This window comes from Rhinolophus sinicus, linkage group LG12 (assembly GCF_036562045.2).
Source record: "Rhinolophus sinicus isolate RSC01 linkage group LG12, ASM3656204v1, whole genome shotgun sequence".
Lineage (NCBI taxonomy): Eukaryota > Metazoa > Chordata > Mammalia > Chiroptera > Rhinolophidae > Rhinolophus > Rhinolophus sinicus.
The window spans coordinates 54,478,105-54,499,334 of NC_133761.1; the positions used below are offsets into that span (position 1 = coordinate 54,478,105).

At 45.3% G+C, this 21,230-nt stretch overlaps 1 protein-coding gene and 1 pseudogene across 1 annotated transcript in view; both read left to right on the plus strand.

Moving 5' to 3' along the window:
• The first annotated feature begins 3,998 nt into the window (after positions 1 to 3,998).
• LOC109446954 (isopentenyl-diphosphate Delta-isomerase 1) lies at positions 3,999 to 10,526 on the plus strand (annotated as a pseudogene).
• Positions 10,527 to 11,193: 667 nt separating this feature from the next.
• The window catches only part of LIN9 (lin-9 DREAM MuvB core complex component), a 46,440-nt gene continuing 36,403 nt past the window's right edge, over positions 11,194 to 21,230 (plus strand). Inside the window, exon 1 of the mRNA XM_019730928.2 lies at positions 11,194 to 11,292. Within this exon, the coding sequence (XP_019586487.1) occupies positions 11,214 to 11,292 (79 nt within the window). The 5' untranslated portion in view covers positions 11,194 to 11,213. The remainder of the gene's footprint in view (positions 11,293 to 21,230) is intronic.

Consider the following 21,230-nt stretch of genomic DNA (forward strand, 5'->3'; position numbering starts at 1 on the left):
TATTTCTACTGGAAAGATCCACTTAAAAGCCTCAGCACTGAATTACAAAGAAACACTGATGGAAGATCATCTTTTTACTATGTCAATAAACTGAGACTGATGGGCTTATCTGCTGCTCTGAAAGCAGGGGTACCTACCGTGGCTACATTGAATAATGGATATGGTCACTATTTATTCAAGGATGAATGTGATTACCGAAAAGTAAAATAGAGATCTGACACATTTTGAAAAAGGTAATCTCAAAGAAAACCAGGTAGTGTTTACATGAGTTGTCTTTTTTGTTTTATTCACTAATCAAGTGTTTAAAAAAGATGAGTACTACAAAGCCCAAGGAAGGAAGGCCGATATCAACAGCATGTTAGGATCTGAAATGTTAAGATTTTAATTAATGAGCGGACTTCTGTTTCCAGCCATGACAGTAATAGCCATCAGGCATGCTGTCTGGCTATAAGGAAATTGAGCAAAACATAGGAAACAAATGTTCTTAGACTTTGTACAACTGTGATCCTTGAGGAGAGAAAGGGATTAAATGAGCCCAGGACACCTTGGCTTTCCGCCTGGAGATACTTCCCAGATTACGGTGGTGAAAGAAGATAAAACCTAAGCAGTGTGGCAGTTTCACTAGGCTGAAGGACAGAGATTGGTGTCAGGAGGAATGGGTGGCTGGAGTTTGCAAGGCAGAGGAACAGAGAGAAAGGAGCCCAGAGAAAGAGCGCAAGAAATCTGCATAGGGATCCCTTTGACTCATGCCGAAGACTAAGGTGTGTGCATCTACATACCGCAGGTGAAACTCTACAAAGCTAGGCAAAAAATAGCCACGGGGAAATGTGAGTTGGACAATGCCCAGAGCTCACCCTGTGTGGAAAGATGTTTGAGTTCTGTTGTTAGTCCGTCCATGCTGCTGTAACAAAATACCATAGACCCATGGCTTACAAAGAACAGAAATTAAGTTTTCACAGCTCTGGAAGTTGAGAAGTCCAAAATCAAGGTGCCAGCAGATTTGGTGTCTGGTGAAGGCCTGCTTCCTGGTTCATAGATGGCTGTCTCCTCTCCGTATTCTCACATGGTGGAACGGGCAAAGGAGCTGTTGGGTCTCCTTTATTAGAGCAGCAATCCCATTCATGATGGCTCCACCTCCAAACACCATCACACTGGGGATTCAATTTCAACATTAGAATCTGGGACAGACAAACATTCAGACTATGGCAAGTTATAACCAATCAGAGAAAACGAAATAACAAAGAGGTATAGAATAAGCAGTAGAGAAGGAAAAAAATGGAATCCTAAAAAACTAATCAAAAGAAGGTAACAAAAAAGAAAACAAAAACAAATAGAATAGATGAGACCAATAGAAAACAACAAACAAGTGGCAGACTAAAATTCAACCATGCTGGCAATTATGTTAAATATAAATGACTTAAACATTTCAGCAAAAGGCAAAGATTGTCAGATGGATTAAAAAAGCAAGACCAAACTATATGCTGTCTAAAGAAATGTACTTTAAAGACACAGACAGATTAAGAATAAATGGATGAGAAGATGATATACAATAGTCTCCCCCATCCACAGCTTTGTTTTCTGCAGTTTCAGTTACCTGTGGTCAATCGTGGTCTGAAAATATTAAATGGAAAATTCTAGAAATAAACAATTTAAAAGTTTTACATTGTCCGTTGTTCTGAGTAGTGTAAAATCTTGTGCTGTCCTGCCCCATCCTTCCTGGGATGTGAATCAGCCCTTTGTCCAGTGTAAGCCTCTTAGGAGCCATCTGGGTTGTTACCTGATCAACTGCAGAGGTTTTGCAGTGCTTGTGTTCAAGTCACCCTCATTTTACTTCATAACGGCCCCAAAGGGCAAGAGTAGCGATGCTGGCAATTTGGGTATTCCACAGAGAAGCCATAAAGTGCTTTATTTTACTTTAAGTGAAAATGTATGTCTGTATAGGGAATAAAAAAACATAGTATGTATAGGGTTTAATACTATCTGCAGTTTCAGGCATCCACTGGGAGTCTTCAAATGTATCTTGGAAAGAAAAACAGATAAAAGAGGGCTACTGTACTACGCAAACACTAATAATAAGCAATCTAACTTAATATCAGACAAAGTAAACTTCAGAATAAGGAATAGTACCAGAGATACCGAAAAAACCATTTCATAGTCAGAAAGGGGGCAATTCATCAAGAAGAGTCCTAAGAATGTATATACCTAGTAATAGAGAGTCAACTTACAGGAAGCAAAAACTGACAGAACTGAAAAGAGAAATAAACATAGCCACAATTACAAGTGCAAATTTCAACAATCCTCTCTCAGTAATTGGTAGAACAGACAGAAAGAAAATCAACAGACAGATTTGAACATTATCAATCATCTTGACCTAGTTGATATTACAGAGCACTGCACCCAACAATTGCAAAATACACATTCATTTCAAGTGCCAAAGTAACATTCACCAAGATAACCCATGTCCTGGGCATAAAATAAGTCTCACATTTAAAAGGACTAAAACACTATAAGACTATGTTCTTTGACCACAAAAGAATCCAAAAATCAATACCACTCCACACTTATCGGAATGGCAAAAAAAAAGCCATAAAAGCCATAAAACTGATAATACCACGTGCTGACAAAGATACTGAGCAACTGGAAATCTCATTCATTGCTGGTAGGAGTGTCAATTGTCACAATCAGGTTGGAAAATGATTTGGGAGGTTCTTATAAAGTTAAAAATGCACCTACCATATGAGCCAGACATTTCACTCCTAGGTATTTACCCAAGAGAAATGAACGTGCATGACCCCAAAAAGACTTGTACACACATGTTCGTGGTAGCTTTATTCATAATACCCCCAAACTGGAAACAATCCAAATGTGCCTCTACCAGCAAGTAGATAAGCAAACTGTTGTATGTTCACACATTGGCATACTACTCAACAACAAAAAGGAGCAAACTACTGATACATACAACACGGGAATGAATTCCAAAAACATTGCTAAGCTAAAGAATACAGACCCCAAAAAAGTACATATACTTATATATGGATCTTTCTGTACAAAGTTCTAGAACACATAGAACTACTACAAAGTGACAGAAAGCAGATATGTGGTTGCCTAGCACTGAGAGAGGGTGGGATGGATTGCAGAGGAGCACGACGGAAACTTTTTGGTGATGAAAATGTTGTGTATCTTAAATGTGGTGATGTATACACAGAGGTCAAAATTCATCCAACTGTACGCTATGTGTAGTTTTACTATGTATAACTTTGACCTCAATAAAGTTGATTTTTTTAAGTGTCAAGATGTTATATATTTAAGACTTGTGCATTTAACTAAATATATGTTATGCTTCAACTGAAAAAATCTTGAAATAGATTGTGGTACAACTATTTGTAGAAATTAAAGGCCAACATTCACCCACGATCCCACCCCCTAAGTAAACTAAGGTGTTCTCACTTTCCTCTTTGCTTCCCAGCCTTGGCACATATGCAGCTGAGTTTAACTACAGCATGGAAATATAGGTTAGTGAGGCCTCATGTTGCAAATGACCCCGGGGCAGGAATGCGGCCAGGCCTCAAGAAGGACAAATGGAACCAGACCTGGGAACACTGCTGGGGCTTTCTCCCTCTCCTCTGTCCAAGCCTCCTGTGCGTCCACCCCTTTCTCTTCTTGTGGACTGGGTTTTTTCTGCTTTTTCTAACTGCAGGACAGAAAACAGGCAGAGGAAAAGACAATTTTGTGCCTGATTGTGTAGCCACTTGAAAAGTGACTAAATCCAGTCGTTTGGATCCCATTCCACAATCTACAGGAGCGACTCATTGATGTAGCTTCCCACCCTTGAACCCATCAACTGTGGCAAAGTGTGAGAAAGAAAATCTTGGGTAGGCTCCAGAGGAGACGTTTGAAGCACTGCAGTGTTTGTTTAGTTCTCGCTGTCTGATGCAGACGTGGAACCCTCGGCTGCAGCCGGGCCAAGAATATTTAGGACACGACAGACTCATGTTAACATGCCTGAAATAAATACTGACAACTTTAATGAACAATGGATTTAGTTTCTGGCGGGAAGTGTATGCTTATTGATGAAAATAACAATAAAATTGGACCTAGAACCAAAACAAATTATCAGTTGAATGACAACATTGAGAAAAGACTATTGCATCGAACCTTAAGTGTCATTTTACTCAGAAAATAAGCTACTACTACAGCAGAGGTGAGAGGCTAAAATTGCCTTTCTGGGTTGTTTGACCAATACTTGTAGTTATCCGTTCGGTCTTCTAGAAGAACTTACAGAACATAATGCAACTGGCATAGGAAGGGCAGCACAGAGGCCTTTAAAAGCTGAATTAGAAATTCCTGTGGAACAGGTTTCCCCAAAAGACGTTATTTAACATAAATTCACTGCAAGGCTCAGTCTGATGATATTTGAGGTGAACATGAAATTGACTACATTGCATTTGTGAGGAAGACTAACTTCAGACCCAGATCTGGGTGACATGAAGAACTATTGTTGACATGTCAAAGGAAAAACTAGAACTGAGAAAAGCGGCCAGTGATGAAATCAAGATAACGTCATGGTTAAAACAACTGCACAGACTTTTCCCTTTACATGGTGAGGTAACTTTATTTGAATCAAGTTGTTGAACATGAAAAAACACAAATGTTGAAGGGATGGCTGAATGATTTTACAAGTACTGAAAAACTTGTCCATATTTGTGAAAAGCAAATCCGAGATGTAACTTACTTTTGATCTTCAATGATGGCACTAATCTTCACCATCCCCTCCCTCCACCCCCAGGATTTGACTCTGTTTGTTACTTGTGTTTTGTGGGAGGAGGCAAAGGGAAGTTTCACAGGCTTCCACTTACTCTTTTAAGCTTCCCCACGACACTAGCTCTTATCCCACAGGCCAAGAACCAAAGAGGGACCTTACTCCAACTGCCAAGTTCTACCCTCAGAGCCTGGAGAGATGCCCACCAAGTGTGTCGTCCAACTGTACCAACTGTAAGCCAGAATCCATTTATTACGTCCTACCTCCACCCCACACACCCCAACTTTAGAGGGGTTTTTTGATGACTTCAGGCCTATGACTATAAATATCAACTCAGATCCTGTGTTCAATAGTCCTTAAAATGTCTAGATGCTCCCTTTCTTCAATGTACAGTCACCTGAATAAATAGGTCCCTTGGAGGAATGACTAGGATCTTTACCATGTACGATTGTCACAGTGTTGCAACCTTCCTCCTTGGGACCTGGCCATCTCCTTAATCAATGTATGCCACATGGATACATTTGTTACCATTGATGAACCTACAGTGACACATTGTCACTCTGAATCCATAGTTTACATTAGGGTCCACTCAGCACAGAACAGTGTTTTACGGGCAAAGGATACATAGTAGTAACAGCAGGAGCAGTTACACAACAAAGGGGGTTAGAGACCTCAGGCACAGGCTTCTTTGTCCTCTCACTGCTGGATTGCACAGGATGGACGCACTTTGTCTCCAGGTTTCAAACAATCACTGGCCTCTGTACCAAGAGGTCCAAAATTGACTTATGGTGGGGATCTCTTCGAGTGAGCTGATCATGTAGGCATATTGCAGCTCCATGACCAGCCTTAACTGTTGAAATCCCCAAGCGTCCACCAAAGCAATAATTATTCAACAATGCTGACAAGCTGGTATGTTCTGCCCTCCAAACAATCCACAGACCAAAGGGTCACAGAACATCATTTACTATCTTCTATAGCATTGGCTGAGGGTCACCTTCATGCTCCAGGCAGCTCTGTGGGTAAGAATGCAGCCGATCCAGACCATGTCATGCAGGAGCCCCAGAGCAAAGATTGTCCATTATAGGAGACTCATGCTGGGTGGTAATGGCCTGGCTCTAGCAGCTCTGCCATGCTCAGGTATTATCTAGAAGCATCCTGGGGAGAGCATGGTGTCGACATAAATGCTATAGCAGATCTTAGGGTGTGGCAGTTGGAGGCTGTCAGCCATCTATGCTCCCCACAGCTGGAGACCTGAGAGGCGTATATACCTCCATAGCTACCAAAACCCATGTCAGGAAAAGTTTTCAAAAGCTGCCCCCAACTCTTGTGTGGCCCCCATTTATCGCTCTAGTCTTAGCTCTTGCCATATCTTAAACTCTCCAGCCATCCTGAACTAATTCCAGTTCCTGGAATAAAAGTCATATTCTTTCTTACCTCTGGGCCTTTGCACGTGACCTTCTGCCAATCACACTACTTTCTTCTTCCACTTCATCTCCCTCACTTCTACTCATTCTTCAGGTCTCAGTTCAGAAACTATTTCCCTGAGAAAACTTTCTTGATCTCCACCCTCCACCCAAACACACACACACACACACACACACACACACACACACACACACTCTACACCCCTATAGCATCCTGTCCTCAACCCTGTCTATGGTAGCTCTCGTCACACTACTGTAATTGCCTATAGACTTTCTATCTTCCCTTGGACCATAAAATCGGTAGGGATAGGCATGATGTCACATTGAATTTTGCTGAATGCCTGCCATACAGTAGGTAAATATTTGCTGACCAACTAGTGGATAATTGCCTATTAAATTGCTTAAAATACTGAAGGTTAAGAAAACAAAGCAAAATCAATGCTTATCCAATCTTAATGTGTCCTTACATCTCATGGACACATACATGTCCCCCATCTTTCTGGGGCCACAAATCCACTGTGTGAAGCCATTGATCTTCTGGTTTGGGCAGCTCTGATTACAAGGTGTCCTCCTTGGGTGGTTCCCCTAGTTGATGCCCCCAGTTCATTTAGGAAATTCTGGAAAATTATTGAGTGTGTTCATGTGTATGGAGAGTGTCTCTCTCTCTCTCTCTCTCTCTCTCTCTCTCTCTCTCTCTCTCTCTTCTCCCCCCCCCATAGGATAATCTATCATAACTTTTTCATAGTTTATTACACAAGATATCTGGTGAAAGAGGTTGCTATTATTCCTTAAAAGAAATGGTGTTCTTCCTTAATTTTGGCTCCGTTTTGCAGACTGACAAAGAGGCCTCCATAAATAACCTGGGATACACCAGTAAGTTTTGCCAACATAATGTCTTTAGAAGTCGTGGTTTGGAAATACATTTAGTTCCTTCTGGGTACAATATAGGGAAACAGAATATAGAAAAGAGTGGCAGGGAGCTAGAGTTTCTGTGCACGGATGTGGGCCAGATATTTTACATAAGTGCCCTCATTTAATTCTCACTACGGCCCTAAGAAATAGGTTTAATGATCCCCTCCTGTTTTTTAACCAAATGATAACTTTTACCTGGGTCTCAGGAGAAACAGGTATTTGATTGTTCTACTAGGGGTTCATCTAAAGAAACACGATCTGTCAAGAATTCAATTTGCATCTTCCAGTAGCCCCTTGGGTCCACAGGAAAAGTAGCTTCTCTTTCTAGCATAGTTTGCAGAATAGTAAGTAGAATGTTTGGCAGAAAAGAGAGTGGAAAGGAAAGAAGTTTGATACTGGTCTTTTGTTTGTAGCTATCCTTTAAAATGACCCAGAAGAGCACTTTGATTTTGCTCTTCATTAGATAAGGATTCTATAAAAAGTGAATAACACTAACAATTGTCACCCCAATAAATTTAATTTTTTAAAAAAGTGAATAACAAAGATTTTAGATCAAGACAAAAACCCCAAAAGTCTGAAAATAAGATTTTTCTTGTAATTGCTTTATTGAGATATAATTCACACACCATACAGTTCACCATTTAAAGTGTACAATTCAATGTTTTTTAACATATGCACAAAGTTGTGCAGCCATCACCACAATCAGTCAATTTTAGAACATTTCCTTCACTTCAGAAAGAAACCCTGTACACTTTAGCAGTTACTCTCATTTCCTCCCTGCCTCCACCCCACCCACCACCACCAGCCTTAGGCAACCACTTATCTACTTTCTGACGGGATGGATAGTCCACTCTGTAAAATGTCCTCAAGTTTCATTCGTGTTGTAGCATGTGTCAGATTTTTTCTCTTCTAAGCCTGAATAATATTCCATTGTATGTATATTCCACATTTTGTACATCCATTCACTTTGTTACTTCCACCTCATGATTTTTGTGAATAATGCTGCTATGAACATGGGTGTACAAATACCTCACAACCCTGCTTCTTTTGGATTTATACAGGCATACCTTGTTTTATTGTGCTATGCTTATTATTTGTGAATATGTGTACTCCAAAGGACGTTATCCATCCAGAATGCAAAAAGACAACCTTCAAAATGGGAGAAAATATTTGCAAATCCTATATCTGATAAGGGACTTATATCCAAAACATAAAGAAGTCTTACAACTTTATAGTAAAAAGATAAATAATCTAATTCAAAAGTGGGCAAAGGCTCCAAAAAAAGGATATAATAAACTAACAACCACATGAAAAGATGCTTATACAATCATGTTCAATTCGAATCCACAATTCAAGATTTAACAGCCCTGTGATGCTGTTACCCTTCCATCACAGAGGGAGAAATGGACGCACACAGTGGGCCAGAGTCCTGACTCTATCACCTGGTCGGTGTTGTCCTGGAACAAGTTACCAGGTTGTTGGAAGAACCAAGTAAGACAATGATTATAAAACCTCTCTCATAAATATCCAGTAAAGAACCTCACTGAAAATAAATGATTTATTTGTAGTCACGGATCTACTAGGGGTAGATCTGTGGCTGGTATACAGCTTTAGGCTTCAGAGTGTGAGAAGACTCATTTAGGTTTTTTGTGTTTTGTTTTTTTAATTAAAGTTTATTGCGGTGACAATGTTTAATAAAGTTACATAGATTTCAGGTGTACAATTCTGTAATACATCATCTATATATCACATTGTGTGTTCACCAGCCAGAGTCAGTTCTCTTTCCATCACCATATATTTGGACTCATTTAGGGTTTTTAAAATGCACATTATCAAGAGGGGCCTAAAAATACTTCTAACAGCAGACCTGCTGTTGAGTGTGTGACAACTGCCTTAGGATAAAACCGGGCCTGCCTTGGGCTAATGATGGTGACCATAGGTTACATTCACAACTTTTACTTCTCACTCCCCTAACCTACCTTGTGTTTATTTCTAGTCTTTCATTTTCAGAGGATTGACCTTTTCTTGAATTTCTCTCCAAATTGATAGTGTCCTACCCTCCATGCTGACAACAGGGATCCGTTGTTTTTCATGTTAGGAGGCAGATCTGAATGTGTTCAGATGGCACGGGAGGGGTTATGTTACCTATGAAAGACGGATTACTTCGTATAACTGAATTTTTAAACCTTCGCTGCTCACATCCTGCTGCACCTTCTATCTCAGCAAGTGGCAACACTCATATAACCAAGGCACAACGTTAATATCACCAATGGTATTTTCTGTTCTGAAGTAGTGGTAGCAATGGCTAACATTTGAGCCAAAATGTGCGCTAGAAATTACTATAAGGTTTTTACATCCATCAACTCATTTAATCCTCAAAACAACCCTGTTATTATCTGCATTTTATATGATAAACTGAGGCACAGAGAACTAAGAAACAAACTTGCCTGAGATTACTGTTTCCCCGAAAATAAGACTTAGCAGGACAATCAGCTCTAATGTGTCTTTTGGAAAAAAAATTAATATAAGACCTGGTATTACATAAGACCCGGTCTTATAGTAAAATAAGACCGGGTCTTATATTAATTTTTGCTCCAAAAAAGCGTTAGAGCTGATTGTCCAGCTAGGTCTTATTTTCGGGGAAACGCAGTATATAACTAGCAGCCAGAACCCCTACCAAGCCTTGGGGCTCCAGAGCCCACCCTCTGAACCCCTCCCGTAGCTAGTGCAGACGTCTCCCTCCTCTCCTTGGCCTGCCTACCCCAACAAGCTTGCTCCTGACTGATTTCCAGGACTCTCATGTTGTCTCAGAAAAATTCATTTCCCACATTTTCCTTCTACAACACAAATAGAAACGTGCCACCCCCATTATTTAAAACCCAACTTCACTGCTCCAGGGCTCTTAGCAAGTTCAACTCCTTAGCCTGCTCTGGTCCGTGTACTTCTGTCCTCATCTGTCTACCACCTTTTAAACTTTTTATTTCTTGGAATTCACCCTAGCTGTATGTTCACTGCTTAACCATCCCACCTCCCATACATTCCTGGAGCTCAGAAAAGGGCTGGAGCTCAGAAAAGGACATTTGTTAAATGCATTGTCGAAAAGCAACAGTGGTTTATTCCTGGACAGTGCTACAGACAGGAAATGGTGAGATCTTTTCCCCAGGCTTCTTTCAAACCTGGATGACTTCTCATCCAGTGTTCTCCTAACATTTTGATCAGAGCCCTGTAGCATCCTGTAGTGTTAAGGCTCATTGTTTTCCGCATCTTCCGCAAACCTGTTACAGGTTTTGTAATTCTCTCCCAGCTCACGACACGGTCTAGTGCCCAGTGGATGAAATAGCTGAGCGAAACAGTTGAGCTGCCGACCTAAATGACTAACTTCATGACCTCTCAAGGTCTCTCTTCCAGGGTCCACGCCACTCCGGTTCTGACACTGGGGCGAGGGGGTGTCCTCGACCGGAACCCCAAGTCCTGGACGGACAAGCTGTGGGGCTGCGGCCTGAGCCTTCCTCCCCGCTCCCTCCCTTCGCTTTCCCGAGAAGGGAGGATGGCGACGCCGGAGAAACGTGGCTTGTGGGCACCGTGAAAAATCAACTTCGAGTAGAGCCACCCGGAGAACGCGACCCCGCACGAAGGGCTTCTTTCCCGGCGCCGGGCCCACAGGTGCCACCTCCCTGCCCCGCCTCAGCCCGCCCGGGCTTCCCTCCCACCTTCCCTCCCTTTCCCCACTGGGAACAAACAGCCTGCAGTTCCCGCAGCTGCAGCGCGAGACGCGAACCGCGCGCCGGGAGCGAGCCCCGGAGGGGGCGGGCGGCGCGGGCCGGGAGCGGGGCCGGCGGGACTTGGGAGCTCGCGCGTCTCCCCCCGCGCTCCGGCGCCGGGCCCGGGCAGGGGCGGCGCGAGACGGGCCTCTCGGAGCGGCCTTCCTGCCTCCTCCCTCCAGCCGTGCTGGGGGCGCAGGGGCGAGGCGCGGCCCCACTCGGCGCCCCCCGCCCCGGGCGGGCGCGGGCGGAACCCGGGCTGCCTCCGCCGGCCGCGGCGGGAGCGGTGCGGCGCGGTGCCGCGGGCAGCGAGCTCCGCATTCGAACCTCCCTCGCAAAGACAGTCTCCGCCCCACAATGCACCGCGGCGGGCAGCCTTTGAAAAAGCGGCGCGGCTCGTTCAAGATGGCGGAGCTCGACCAGTTGCCTGACGAGAGTGAGTAGCACCTCCAAGCACCCCCACCTCTTCCAGCCGGCCGCCTGCTCCCGGGCGGCACCGACCGGGACGGGCGGCCGTGCCCTCTGCTCGGCAAGTGGGCGGACTGCCAGCCCCACCGTGGTCCCCCAGTCCTCCCACCCCGGTGTTGCCGCCGCGTCGCCGCCTTTGTTATGGTGTCTGTGTGTTGGTTTCTGGGGTTGTGGGAGCGCCAGGGCCGGAAACCGAAAGCCCGGGGGCCCAGCCCGTGCGGGGCGGAGGCGGTGGCTGCTCCCCTGGCCCGATTCGGGCCCCTCGCCGAGGTAGGGCAAGAGGGGCCCCCGGCCGCGGGGACTGCCCTCGCCGCCTGCACCGCTCTCCCGGCGCGGAGAGACGCCTGGCGGGCTTATGTAACTCGCCTGTCCCGGGGCCGGGAAGGACTCGGGCTGGGGAGGGGTGGTCACAGCACCTTCGTCTCGCCCCGGCCTCTGATCTTGTTCTGTCACAGTTCCTGCCTCTCCAGGCACTTGTGATCGTCACTGTCCCCCCCACCCCCCACCCCACCGTGTGTCCACCCCTGGAAGTGTTTCCGTGTCAGAGGGCTGGCCCCTTCCCCCGGGACCACAGGTGGCTGTGGACCTTTCCAGAGAGAATCCAGACTTGGGTACACAACTGTTCAGGTGGCCCCTATCCCACCGATTTCCTTCTGTGCGAATGTGTCTTAAGACTCATGGGGGTACCCGGGTCCTGGATGTGACAGTCACCGCAGGCTCACACGGTGCTCTTCCTGGGGTGCTCTGCCACCCCAGTGCATTGCCTCCTGTAACCGTGTGTACTCACCCTGCCATCTCAGACCTGTGTGTTCACCTGGAGGGTAGCAAGTAAAAGCCCTAATTCCGCAGTTTGAGCAGGACAGAACTTAATATTGTAATTTACAATGTTGTATCAAGTACATTAAAAAGGCGAATTGTGGAGAGGTCTTGAGCCACACTCACTATTCAGTCTATGTGTTTGTCATTTCTGAGAGTTTAGTGTAACAAAAACGAGAGGCTCAATCACTGTTAAATCTGTGTGTGCAAGAGGCAAATAGACACTTTCAAAAATGACAGCTAATTCTGTTTTCTTTGTGGGGTTATATACTCTTCATGTGTTAATAAAGTTAAAATGAAAGCGCAAGTTGCCAGACTGGTGAAAAGTTGTATTAGAAGAGTTTGCATTTTAAATTTGCTCTAGGCCAGCGAGTGCTAAGTTCCAATAGAAGTTTCTCCGTGATGGAAATTATCTATTTTGCCACCTCCAATTGGGTAGCTATTAGCCTACATGCGGCTGTGGAACTCTTCAGATGTGGCTACAGTGACTGAGAAACTGAATTTTCAATTTTATTTCATTTTCGTGCATTTCAATTTAAATAGTCACATGTGGCTAGTGGCTCTTGTTTTGGACAGGGCACATCTGTAGACTAGCCAGGAATTTTACTGTTTCGTGTTTGCAGAATACAGTTGATTGTGCTTTAGAATGCTCTCAAATAAGGGTGGACCTACTATGCACAAACTGCTTGTCATCTGAAAATCCTTGCTACCTTTATCGTAAAGATATTCTTATCACCTCTTAGAAGTCACAACCACTAGAACTGTTACTTTGCTCACTGTAGTCGCTCTGTTGAAATGAGAGGTGTTCTAAGTGTCTTTCTTACAGCTGTCATTTGGAACATTTGCTCGTCATCATTAAACATTTATGGATCTTTGTAGACTTGGGGCTCATACTAGGGTTCTAATTCCAGCTACACTCTCAAACTGTATAACATCATTTATGTTACTTTGTGACATCTCTGGTACATTGCAGAGTGTGGAGGTGTGCATGTGTGTTTGTGTGGTGTACGTCTTGTTTAGCTAGATCACAGCTTGTTGAAAGCAGGGATTACTTTACGTGGTTTGTCACAGAATGCCACAGATCAGATATACATTGATATATATGGATTTGGATGTAAAGTAAGAGGCATTTTTCATGAAACTGGGGTACTGTCTTGAAAAGGGAAAGTAATGCCAATTTGATATTGGAAATAGCAATTTGTCTCTTTGCCAGTTTTAGTTAAGGGGCTAGCAATAAATTAGCCAATAGCCAGTATAACATTATCAATAATAAAAGCTAACATTTATTGAGTACTTAAAGTGTGCAGGTTGAAATGTAGGAGGGTCGTGGTTTGGTTGGGGCTGCTTATGGCATAACTAGCAGTCAAAGAGGCCCCTAGCTATTACAGTAGAAAATTGTACAAAGATATTAGTTTCTCATTCTCCCCAGTGGAGCCCCAGGAGGAGAAGAACTAAAATGACGAAAATCATAGAGATAACTGAGTATGGTTAGGAAAGAAACAACACTGTACGGGGAGCTAAAATAAGGCTCAAGAGAAAGGCAATAATTAGCAAATCCAGAAGTCTGGAGTTAGTCATCAGTACTCATCAGTCTTGGGAGATTGACTTGCTTGTCTGTTTGAAGAGGAGCTTAAGGTCTTCACTGGCTCGCAGGAATAGGAAGGTATTTCAGTGTTTTCTGAATGACAGTCTTCCTCTCTGGGGGACTTCTGCGGGGGAGTCCTGTGGAGACTTAAATGAAACAGGTTTGATTCGAGAGAGAGTCCTGATTGGACCCAGCTATTGACTCCTTGTAGCTGACAGTGGTTGGAGTGCTCAGCAGGACTGTATATGGTCCCTTCCATTTAGGAGTTACCTGGTCTGCCGGGGACCCCTCTTTCCAGGTGCGTTTTGGTTTTTAAGGAGGGCACAGCTCACAGTGACCCATTGCAGGGATCGAACAGGCAACCTTGGTGTTATTAGCACCGTGCTCTAACCAACTGAGCTAATCGGCCATGCCTAGGTTTTTAATAATATTAGGTTACCTGGTTCTGTGGAGCTGTAATGGGTAGAGGGGTCAGCGTGGGGGGGCGTGCTGGTCCCCATATTCCCTGAGTGCCTGTTGAACCTCTCCCAAGTTAATGATAGAAGAAACAACAGAATTGAGGTCAGAGTCTACCAGCAGCCACCTTCTAAATTCCGGGGGCAGTACAGTCCAGGTAAGCTGTTGGGACAGAGCAGAGTCAGGGCCTCTCCATTCAGAAGCGAACAGGGATTGAGAGTCTGGGTGTAACGGGATACAAAAGAATGCATCTTTGAGGTCCAAGGCAGAAAACCAGCTGGAGTCCCCCCGGCACCTGAGTTAGTATTGAATATGGGTTTGGGACCAGCGGGTGGATAGGTACAGTGGCCTCATTAATAATTTCCAAGCCCTGGACTAGACGGCTTTCTTCATGTAGCTTCAAAACTGGCAGGATAGGGGCATTAAAAGGGGATTGACGGCACTGAAAGTCCGTAAGTTATACATTTCTGTATCAGGTTGGAGCCCCTTATGACCTTTAGCCTTGGGGGTACTTACTGTCTCTTTTGGAGGATGTGACGGGATCCTTCAGAAAGACCTCAATGGGATCTGCCTTAAGGGCTCTTCCTGGGATTCTCTGATCCCAAACCTCAGGATCAGCGCTGCTTCATATGTCCTGGGGTGCCCCTGAGGGGGTTTCTGAGACAGGAGAACTTCAGAGGTCTGGGAAGGATGTTCGGAACTCCGGAAGACCTAACGCAGCCCCTGAAGCCGAGAGCAGGTCTCTTCCCAGCAATGGAGTGGGGCAGTTAGACATAACTAAGAATTTCTGAGTTACTAAATGTTCACCCCGTTGGCAAGAGACAGGCTGAGTAAGAGCCCGGAACCTAGGGGTTTCAGCAGTTCCTCTAACTGAGTGGGTTTCTGAGGAAATAGGTCCAGAGTGAGCAGTCACGACAGAGTAGGTGGCTCCTGGATCAATCAGAAAATTAACAGGCTTACCTGCCGTGTCCAGGGTTCCTGCGGTTCCTCCCCTCTGATGGTGATGGTCTTCTGGGGAGCCACTGGGAACCCCAGGCCCTGTCAGTCAATCACAGCCGTTTGTGGGGAAGGAGTTGGTCCCCTGCTCCTTTCAAAGCAGGGGACAATCTCTCTTCCAGGGCCCTTTTTTTTGCACAGAGGCACGGCTGTTTTGGAGGATTAGGGTACCCCTTGCTCCAATGGTCTGGGCTTCCATGTTTAAAGCAGGCTCCCTTACCTGGCGTTCCTCTTCTGGGGTGGCCCAGAGGTGGCTTCGGCCTTGGTCCATCTGTAACTGTGGCCAAAAGCCTGGCCTGTCTCGGATCTCGTCTCCGGTCTTGCTGTGCCTCTCTTTCCTCGTTTTCCCTGTTTGAGTTATTAAAGACGTTGAAAGCAATGTCTATGAGTTAACTAGTAGGGGTTTGGGGTCCCATAGCTGCGGATGTCAGGTGCACACTAGCTAATAAAATGCATCCCTGCTACACCTGGGTGGTGGGATCTACATTACTGTGTTTCCCCGAAAATAAGACCTAGCCGGACCAGCAGCTCTAATGCGTCTTTTGGAGCAAAAATTAATATAAGTCTTATATAAGACCTGGTCTTATAGAAAAATAAGACTTATATTAATTTTTGCTTCAAAAGACGCATTAGAGCTGCTGGTCTGGCTAGGTCTTATTTTCAGGGAAGCACAGTAGTGTATTTGTGTAGGGCATCTACTAAGCGAGCATGAAAAAGGGCTGGGTTTTCATATGGCTCTTGTGTAACTTCTTTAATCTTATCATAGCTCACAGGCTTGTTTGTGCATCTTTTCATCCCCTTCAGGAGGCACAGATCCATGTGGTCTCTGTGAATAGTTCCCTCCTGCCTGATAATTCCAGTTGGGATCTTGAGTGGGAACAGCCATCATTCCCACCAGGTATTGGTTAGGTTGAAATACATATAGGGAGGTGGCACTTGTCCCCAAATATGAGTGTTTTTTCCTCTGGGGTACAGCAACGAGAGAATAATATTTAAGTCCCTCCAGGTGAAATCAAAAGACAGAGCCAAACCTTTAAACTCATCAGTGAACTTACCTAGATTCTTCAAGAACTTTCCTAAATGGTGTTTGCATTGATTAAAGTCTGACATAGAAAAAGGGACATGGACCTGGGTGGTTCCATGACGTCCCTCTGCCACCTCCTAGAGCAGGCATAGAAATTCTCCCAGCGGTTTAGAACTGGGTAGCAGGGCGTAGATGGGCTGGTATGAGGGTAGGGTGGGTGCAGTCTCTGGTGGACTCTCTTGGAGAGAGACCGGTGACTCCAGTGGGTCCGTGGGGTGTTTAGGGCCTGAACTGGGAGTCAGGTCAGAGGAAGTCTCTTTCTCTTGATTACGGTCAGGTGGAGGACCAAGGCTTCCATGGCAGCGATCCAGAGTGCAGGCCCCAGTCCTGGGGGTTGTGTCTTAAGCAGATGAGTGCCTGGACCCGGGGGACCTCCATCCGCTTTTCCTGTCATCTACAGAGACCCATCTGTAGGCCGGTGTTATAATTTAGGCTTCCATTTCCCATCTTCTAGTTTATACTGGGGTCACGCAGTGTTACAGAAGAAAATAGCGTTTTCTTTCTAATACTGTTTCGTTTCAAGGTGGCCCAGTTCTGAAGAAGAAACCAAGAGAGTTGTCTCTAGGAACTGAAGAAGTAGTACCCATTTCAAGTCCTTGGGAGGTAGCCTGAAAAGGGTAAAAGAAGGGATTAGGGGTCTCCCGCAGAGCCCTCAAGGTCTGTGACTCTCCTGAAGAAGCTGGCCAAAGTGGGGGAAGTGGAGTATCTTTGGCTTCTCCCTGCCAGCCTCTGGTTGCCATGGCTATGGCCCGTTGCCATGGGCCCCTGACTGCCTCTGGCATCCCAGAGCTTATAGTCCCATCCCAGTGGTTGCTGCCCCAGGAGTTCGGATCCCTGCCCGGCCTCTGCAATCTAGAGGACAGGGGTTCTGTAAAGTTCCTGGGAGCTTGGTAGATTTCATGCCGTAGGATGGGGCATCCAACACAGGGGCAGACCCCTGTGACCTGGCGTCATTACAGTTCCAGGACCTCTGTAGATCCCATTCCCCTCTGGCCAGAATGGAACTTATGAGTTTCAAATAGGCCAAAGTGGCTAGTGGGGAAAAGGAGACCTCCCTCCCCCTCTCGTGAAGAAAAGCCTCCCTGGTCCAGGTGAGACTTAATTTCATTGATTCCTTAGGAAATTGAATGGTGTGAACCTTATGACCGTTAAGCAAATGAGGGATTAAACAAACCCATTGTCCAGATTCTCTTTCTTTGGGGTCCCTGGCCTGGTGGTGGAAAGGTTGGTACCCTGTCTTAAATATGACCCCGACAGAGACAGCATGAAGGGCAGGTCCTTTCAGAAAGTCGGCAGAAAAGTGAGACAGATTTAATCCTTCACCAGTAGGAGAGAAGAGTAGCAAAGTAAGTGTGATTTTCAGCTACAGAGGCAAAGCGAGGAATCAGTTGGTCGTTCACGACTTACCTGAGATTTACTTGCCTGCCAATAGCGGGATAGGTACAGGAAAACCAAAAACAATTTGGACAAGAAGCTCAAAGCGCCTGCGCTCAGAAGTGAAGGCAGAGATAAAGTCGAGAGCCCTGGCTCCCGGGATGCCGTACTAATCCCAATACTGGCAGTTACCACAGGAGGGGGTATTGTATGATTATGGAACCGGGTACCTGTAGCACGGATATTGTCTTGAGGTTGGCGTAGGCACCTGCTGCCAGTCTGCCCCCATCTGTGACCCGCTCATCCTGTCAGGGGAGTCTTCAAGTGGCGAGCGCCCTCCCGGCTCTTAAGCGTTTGACCCACACCTGCTGTGCGACTGAAGCCTCCCCGGAGTGGTCTCAGAAACAGAAAGAAAGCAGAGAGCAAAAGTGGCTTGCAGCTTTCTTCTTACTGTGGAAATTCAGTCTAGATGTCGGCAAAGAAGAATCCCTTCCTTCATGGTTACCACAGAGGTTGCTGGACAACGGTTCTTGGTGTACACAACAGGAAAGAATTCAAGGACACACCGAATAAGCCAAGCAAGCAGATTTATTAAAAGGATAGGACGATCTTAAGATGGCGAGGGCAGGCAAACCTGGAGAAGAGCAGCTGCTCCGAAGAACAATGAGACTTGGAAATTCACTAAAAATGAAGGCACAAAATATTCAAGACTTAGGTAGGGGTGGCATTATACGAGGTTGGGCAATTATTATAAGTCCACGAATTCATCCTGGAAAAAGTGCTACTAACCTCCTTGCTGACTATCACTACGGTCACCTTCGAAGTACCCCCCTTGGGAAGCTATGCACTGATACCAGTACCTAGTCCATCCTTCAAAGTAATTTTGGAACTCTTTTTCTGGAATGGCCATCAGAGCTCTCTTCATACTACCCTTGATGTCCTGAATGTCATCAAAATGCCTTTCTTTCAAAATTTCCTTTATCTTTGGGTAAAGAAAGAAGTCATTGGGGGCCAGATCAGGTGAGTAGGGAGGGTGTTCCAATACAGTTACGTGTTTCCTGGCTAAAAATTCCCTCACAGACAGTGCCGTGTGAGCTGGTGCATTGTCGTGATGCAAGAGCCATGAACTGTTGGTGAAAAGTTCAGGTCATCTAACTTTTTCACGCAGCCTTTTCAGCACTTCCAAATAGTAAACTTGGTTAACTGTTTGTCCAGTTGGTACAAATTCATAATGAATAATCCCTCTGATATCAAAAAAGGTTAGTGACATCATTGCAACAAGTTCGCGAACTTAATTGTTAGACCTTGTAGGTGTTCCTAGGTGAGTCCTCTCTGACCATTCCTTCCTGTCTGAAGGAGGGATTTTTGTCCTTATTTGGTTCAGTCAGAACTGTCATGGCGATACAGGGGGTGGAGATTTTCCCTAACTGCAATGCTAATAATCCATTACAATTAGCTAAAATTCACCTTGAGGGGCAAGATGGCGTCCTGGATCTGCCCTCTGCCACCGACATCTACCACCAAAATCTAGTTCTGGCTGGTCTCGTAGCAGCACTTTTTCTTTTCTTTTCTTTTTTTTTTTTAAATTTTTATTGGGTAACATTGTGTTTTTTCCAGGACCCATCAGCTCTCACGTCAAGTCAAGTCGTTGTCCTTCAATCTAGTTGCAGGGGGCGCAGCCCACCATCCCATGTGGGAATTGAACTGGCAAACCTTGTTGTTAAAAGCTCGCGCTCTAACCAACTGAGCCATCCAGCCTCCCCACCGGCAGCTCAGAGACAGCTTGTTGTCTTCAATCTAGTTGTGAAGGGAGCAGCTCACTGGCCCTTGTGGGAATCAAACCGGCAACCCTGTTGTTCAGAGCTCACACTCTAACCAACTGAGCCATCACGCCACCCTGTACTTTTTCTTAAGGACGATCTCATCTCCTCCCGACTTTGTCTCCTTTTACCTCCTCCTTCCTTTCCTCCCCTTTTCTCCCCATGGCCCTATTCTTTTTGCCTATGGTAACACTCTGAGTATAGTTACCATTTTATGTACTTGTTTATTGTGTGTCTCCTCCCACTAGAGAGTAAGGTCTAGAATAGTGCTATGTCAGGCATTCCGTGAATATTTGTTGAATGAATGAATGAACGTACCCAGTTAGAACAGGATTCTAACTTAATCAAATTCACATGCCTGTAAAATCCGTGTTCTTAATTTAATGGGTTTTTTTTTGACTGATCAGAGTAATACTGACAGCATGATATAAAAATTATCCATGTGCTATGTGCCTTTTACGTATATTAACGTATTTAATCCCCATTTTACAAATGAAGACCCCAGCGGCACAGAGAGGGTAAGTGATTTACTTAAGGTAACACAGCCAGAACATGGCAGAACCAAGATTTAAGCACAGCTAGTCTAGACCTGTGCTCTCAACCACCATGCTATACTGTCTTTCAAAAAAGGTAAAAGGTTGGGGCCGGCCCAGTGGCTCAGGCAGTTGTTAGAGCTCCATGCTCCTAACTCCGAAGGCTGCCAGTTCGATTCCCACATGGGCCAGTGGGCTCTCAACCACAAGGTTGCCAGATCAATTCCTCGAGTCCCGCAAGGGATGGTGGGCAGCGCCCCCTGCAACTAAGATTGAACACAGCACCTTGAACTGAGCTGCCACTGAGCTCCCGGATGGCTCAGTTGGTTGGAGCCTGTCCTCTCAACCACAAGGTTGCCGGTTCAACTCCCGCAAGGGATGGTGGGCTGTGCCGCCTGCAACTAGCAAAGGCAACTGGACCTGGAGCTGAGCTGTGCCCTCCACAACTAAGACTGAAAGGACAACAACTTGACGCTGAACGGCAACCTCCACAACTAAGATTGAAAGGATAACGACTTGGAAAATAAAAGTCCTGGAAGTACACACTGTTCCCCAATAAAGTCCTGTTCGACTTCCCCAGTAAAATCTTAAAAAAATAAATAAATAAATAAGGTAAAAGGTTAAAAGTGGCAGGTCAGAATCCCCAAGATATAGTTCCTGCCTTCATGGAGCAGGAAAGAATGTCCTTGCTGCTCACACCTCTTCCTTCAGATCTCTGCTCAAATATCACCTTTCAGAGAAGCTAATCATGAACACCTTATAGAAAAGTAGTCTTCCCAGCCCCACGCCTCATTCCCTACCCTTATTATCCTGCATTATTTTATTTTTCAGGTAGCGCTTATCATTTGGGGGGTGTGGGGGGGTGTCCTCTCACTAGAATGTAAATTCCATGAGAGCAGAGACTTTGGCTGTTCTGCGTGCTGTCCTATCCCAAATGCCTAGAGCAGGGCCTGGGATGCAGCCGGCATCCCATACTCATGAATGAATGAATGAATGAATGAATGAATGATTACTGCTTTTTCTCAGATGAGCCGTATTTCTCGTGGTAGCTGCATGGGTATGTGCCCTGTCTACTACTGCTGCTTCCCAACTGTGTTGTATTGTTTGAGGGTTTTTTTAGCAAGACTTTACAGCATCTCTCCCCGACTTCTTCCCCCACAAATTTACTGCCTTTGGTCATTAAACTTCAGTTTGCCATACAGAAACTCAGAAGGTGTCCTGTAAACCATTCTCCACATCTAG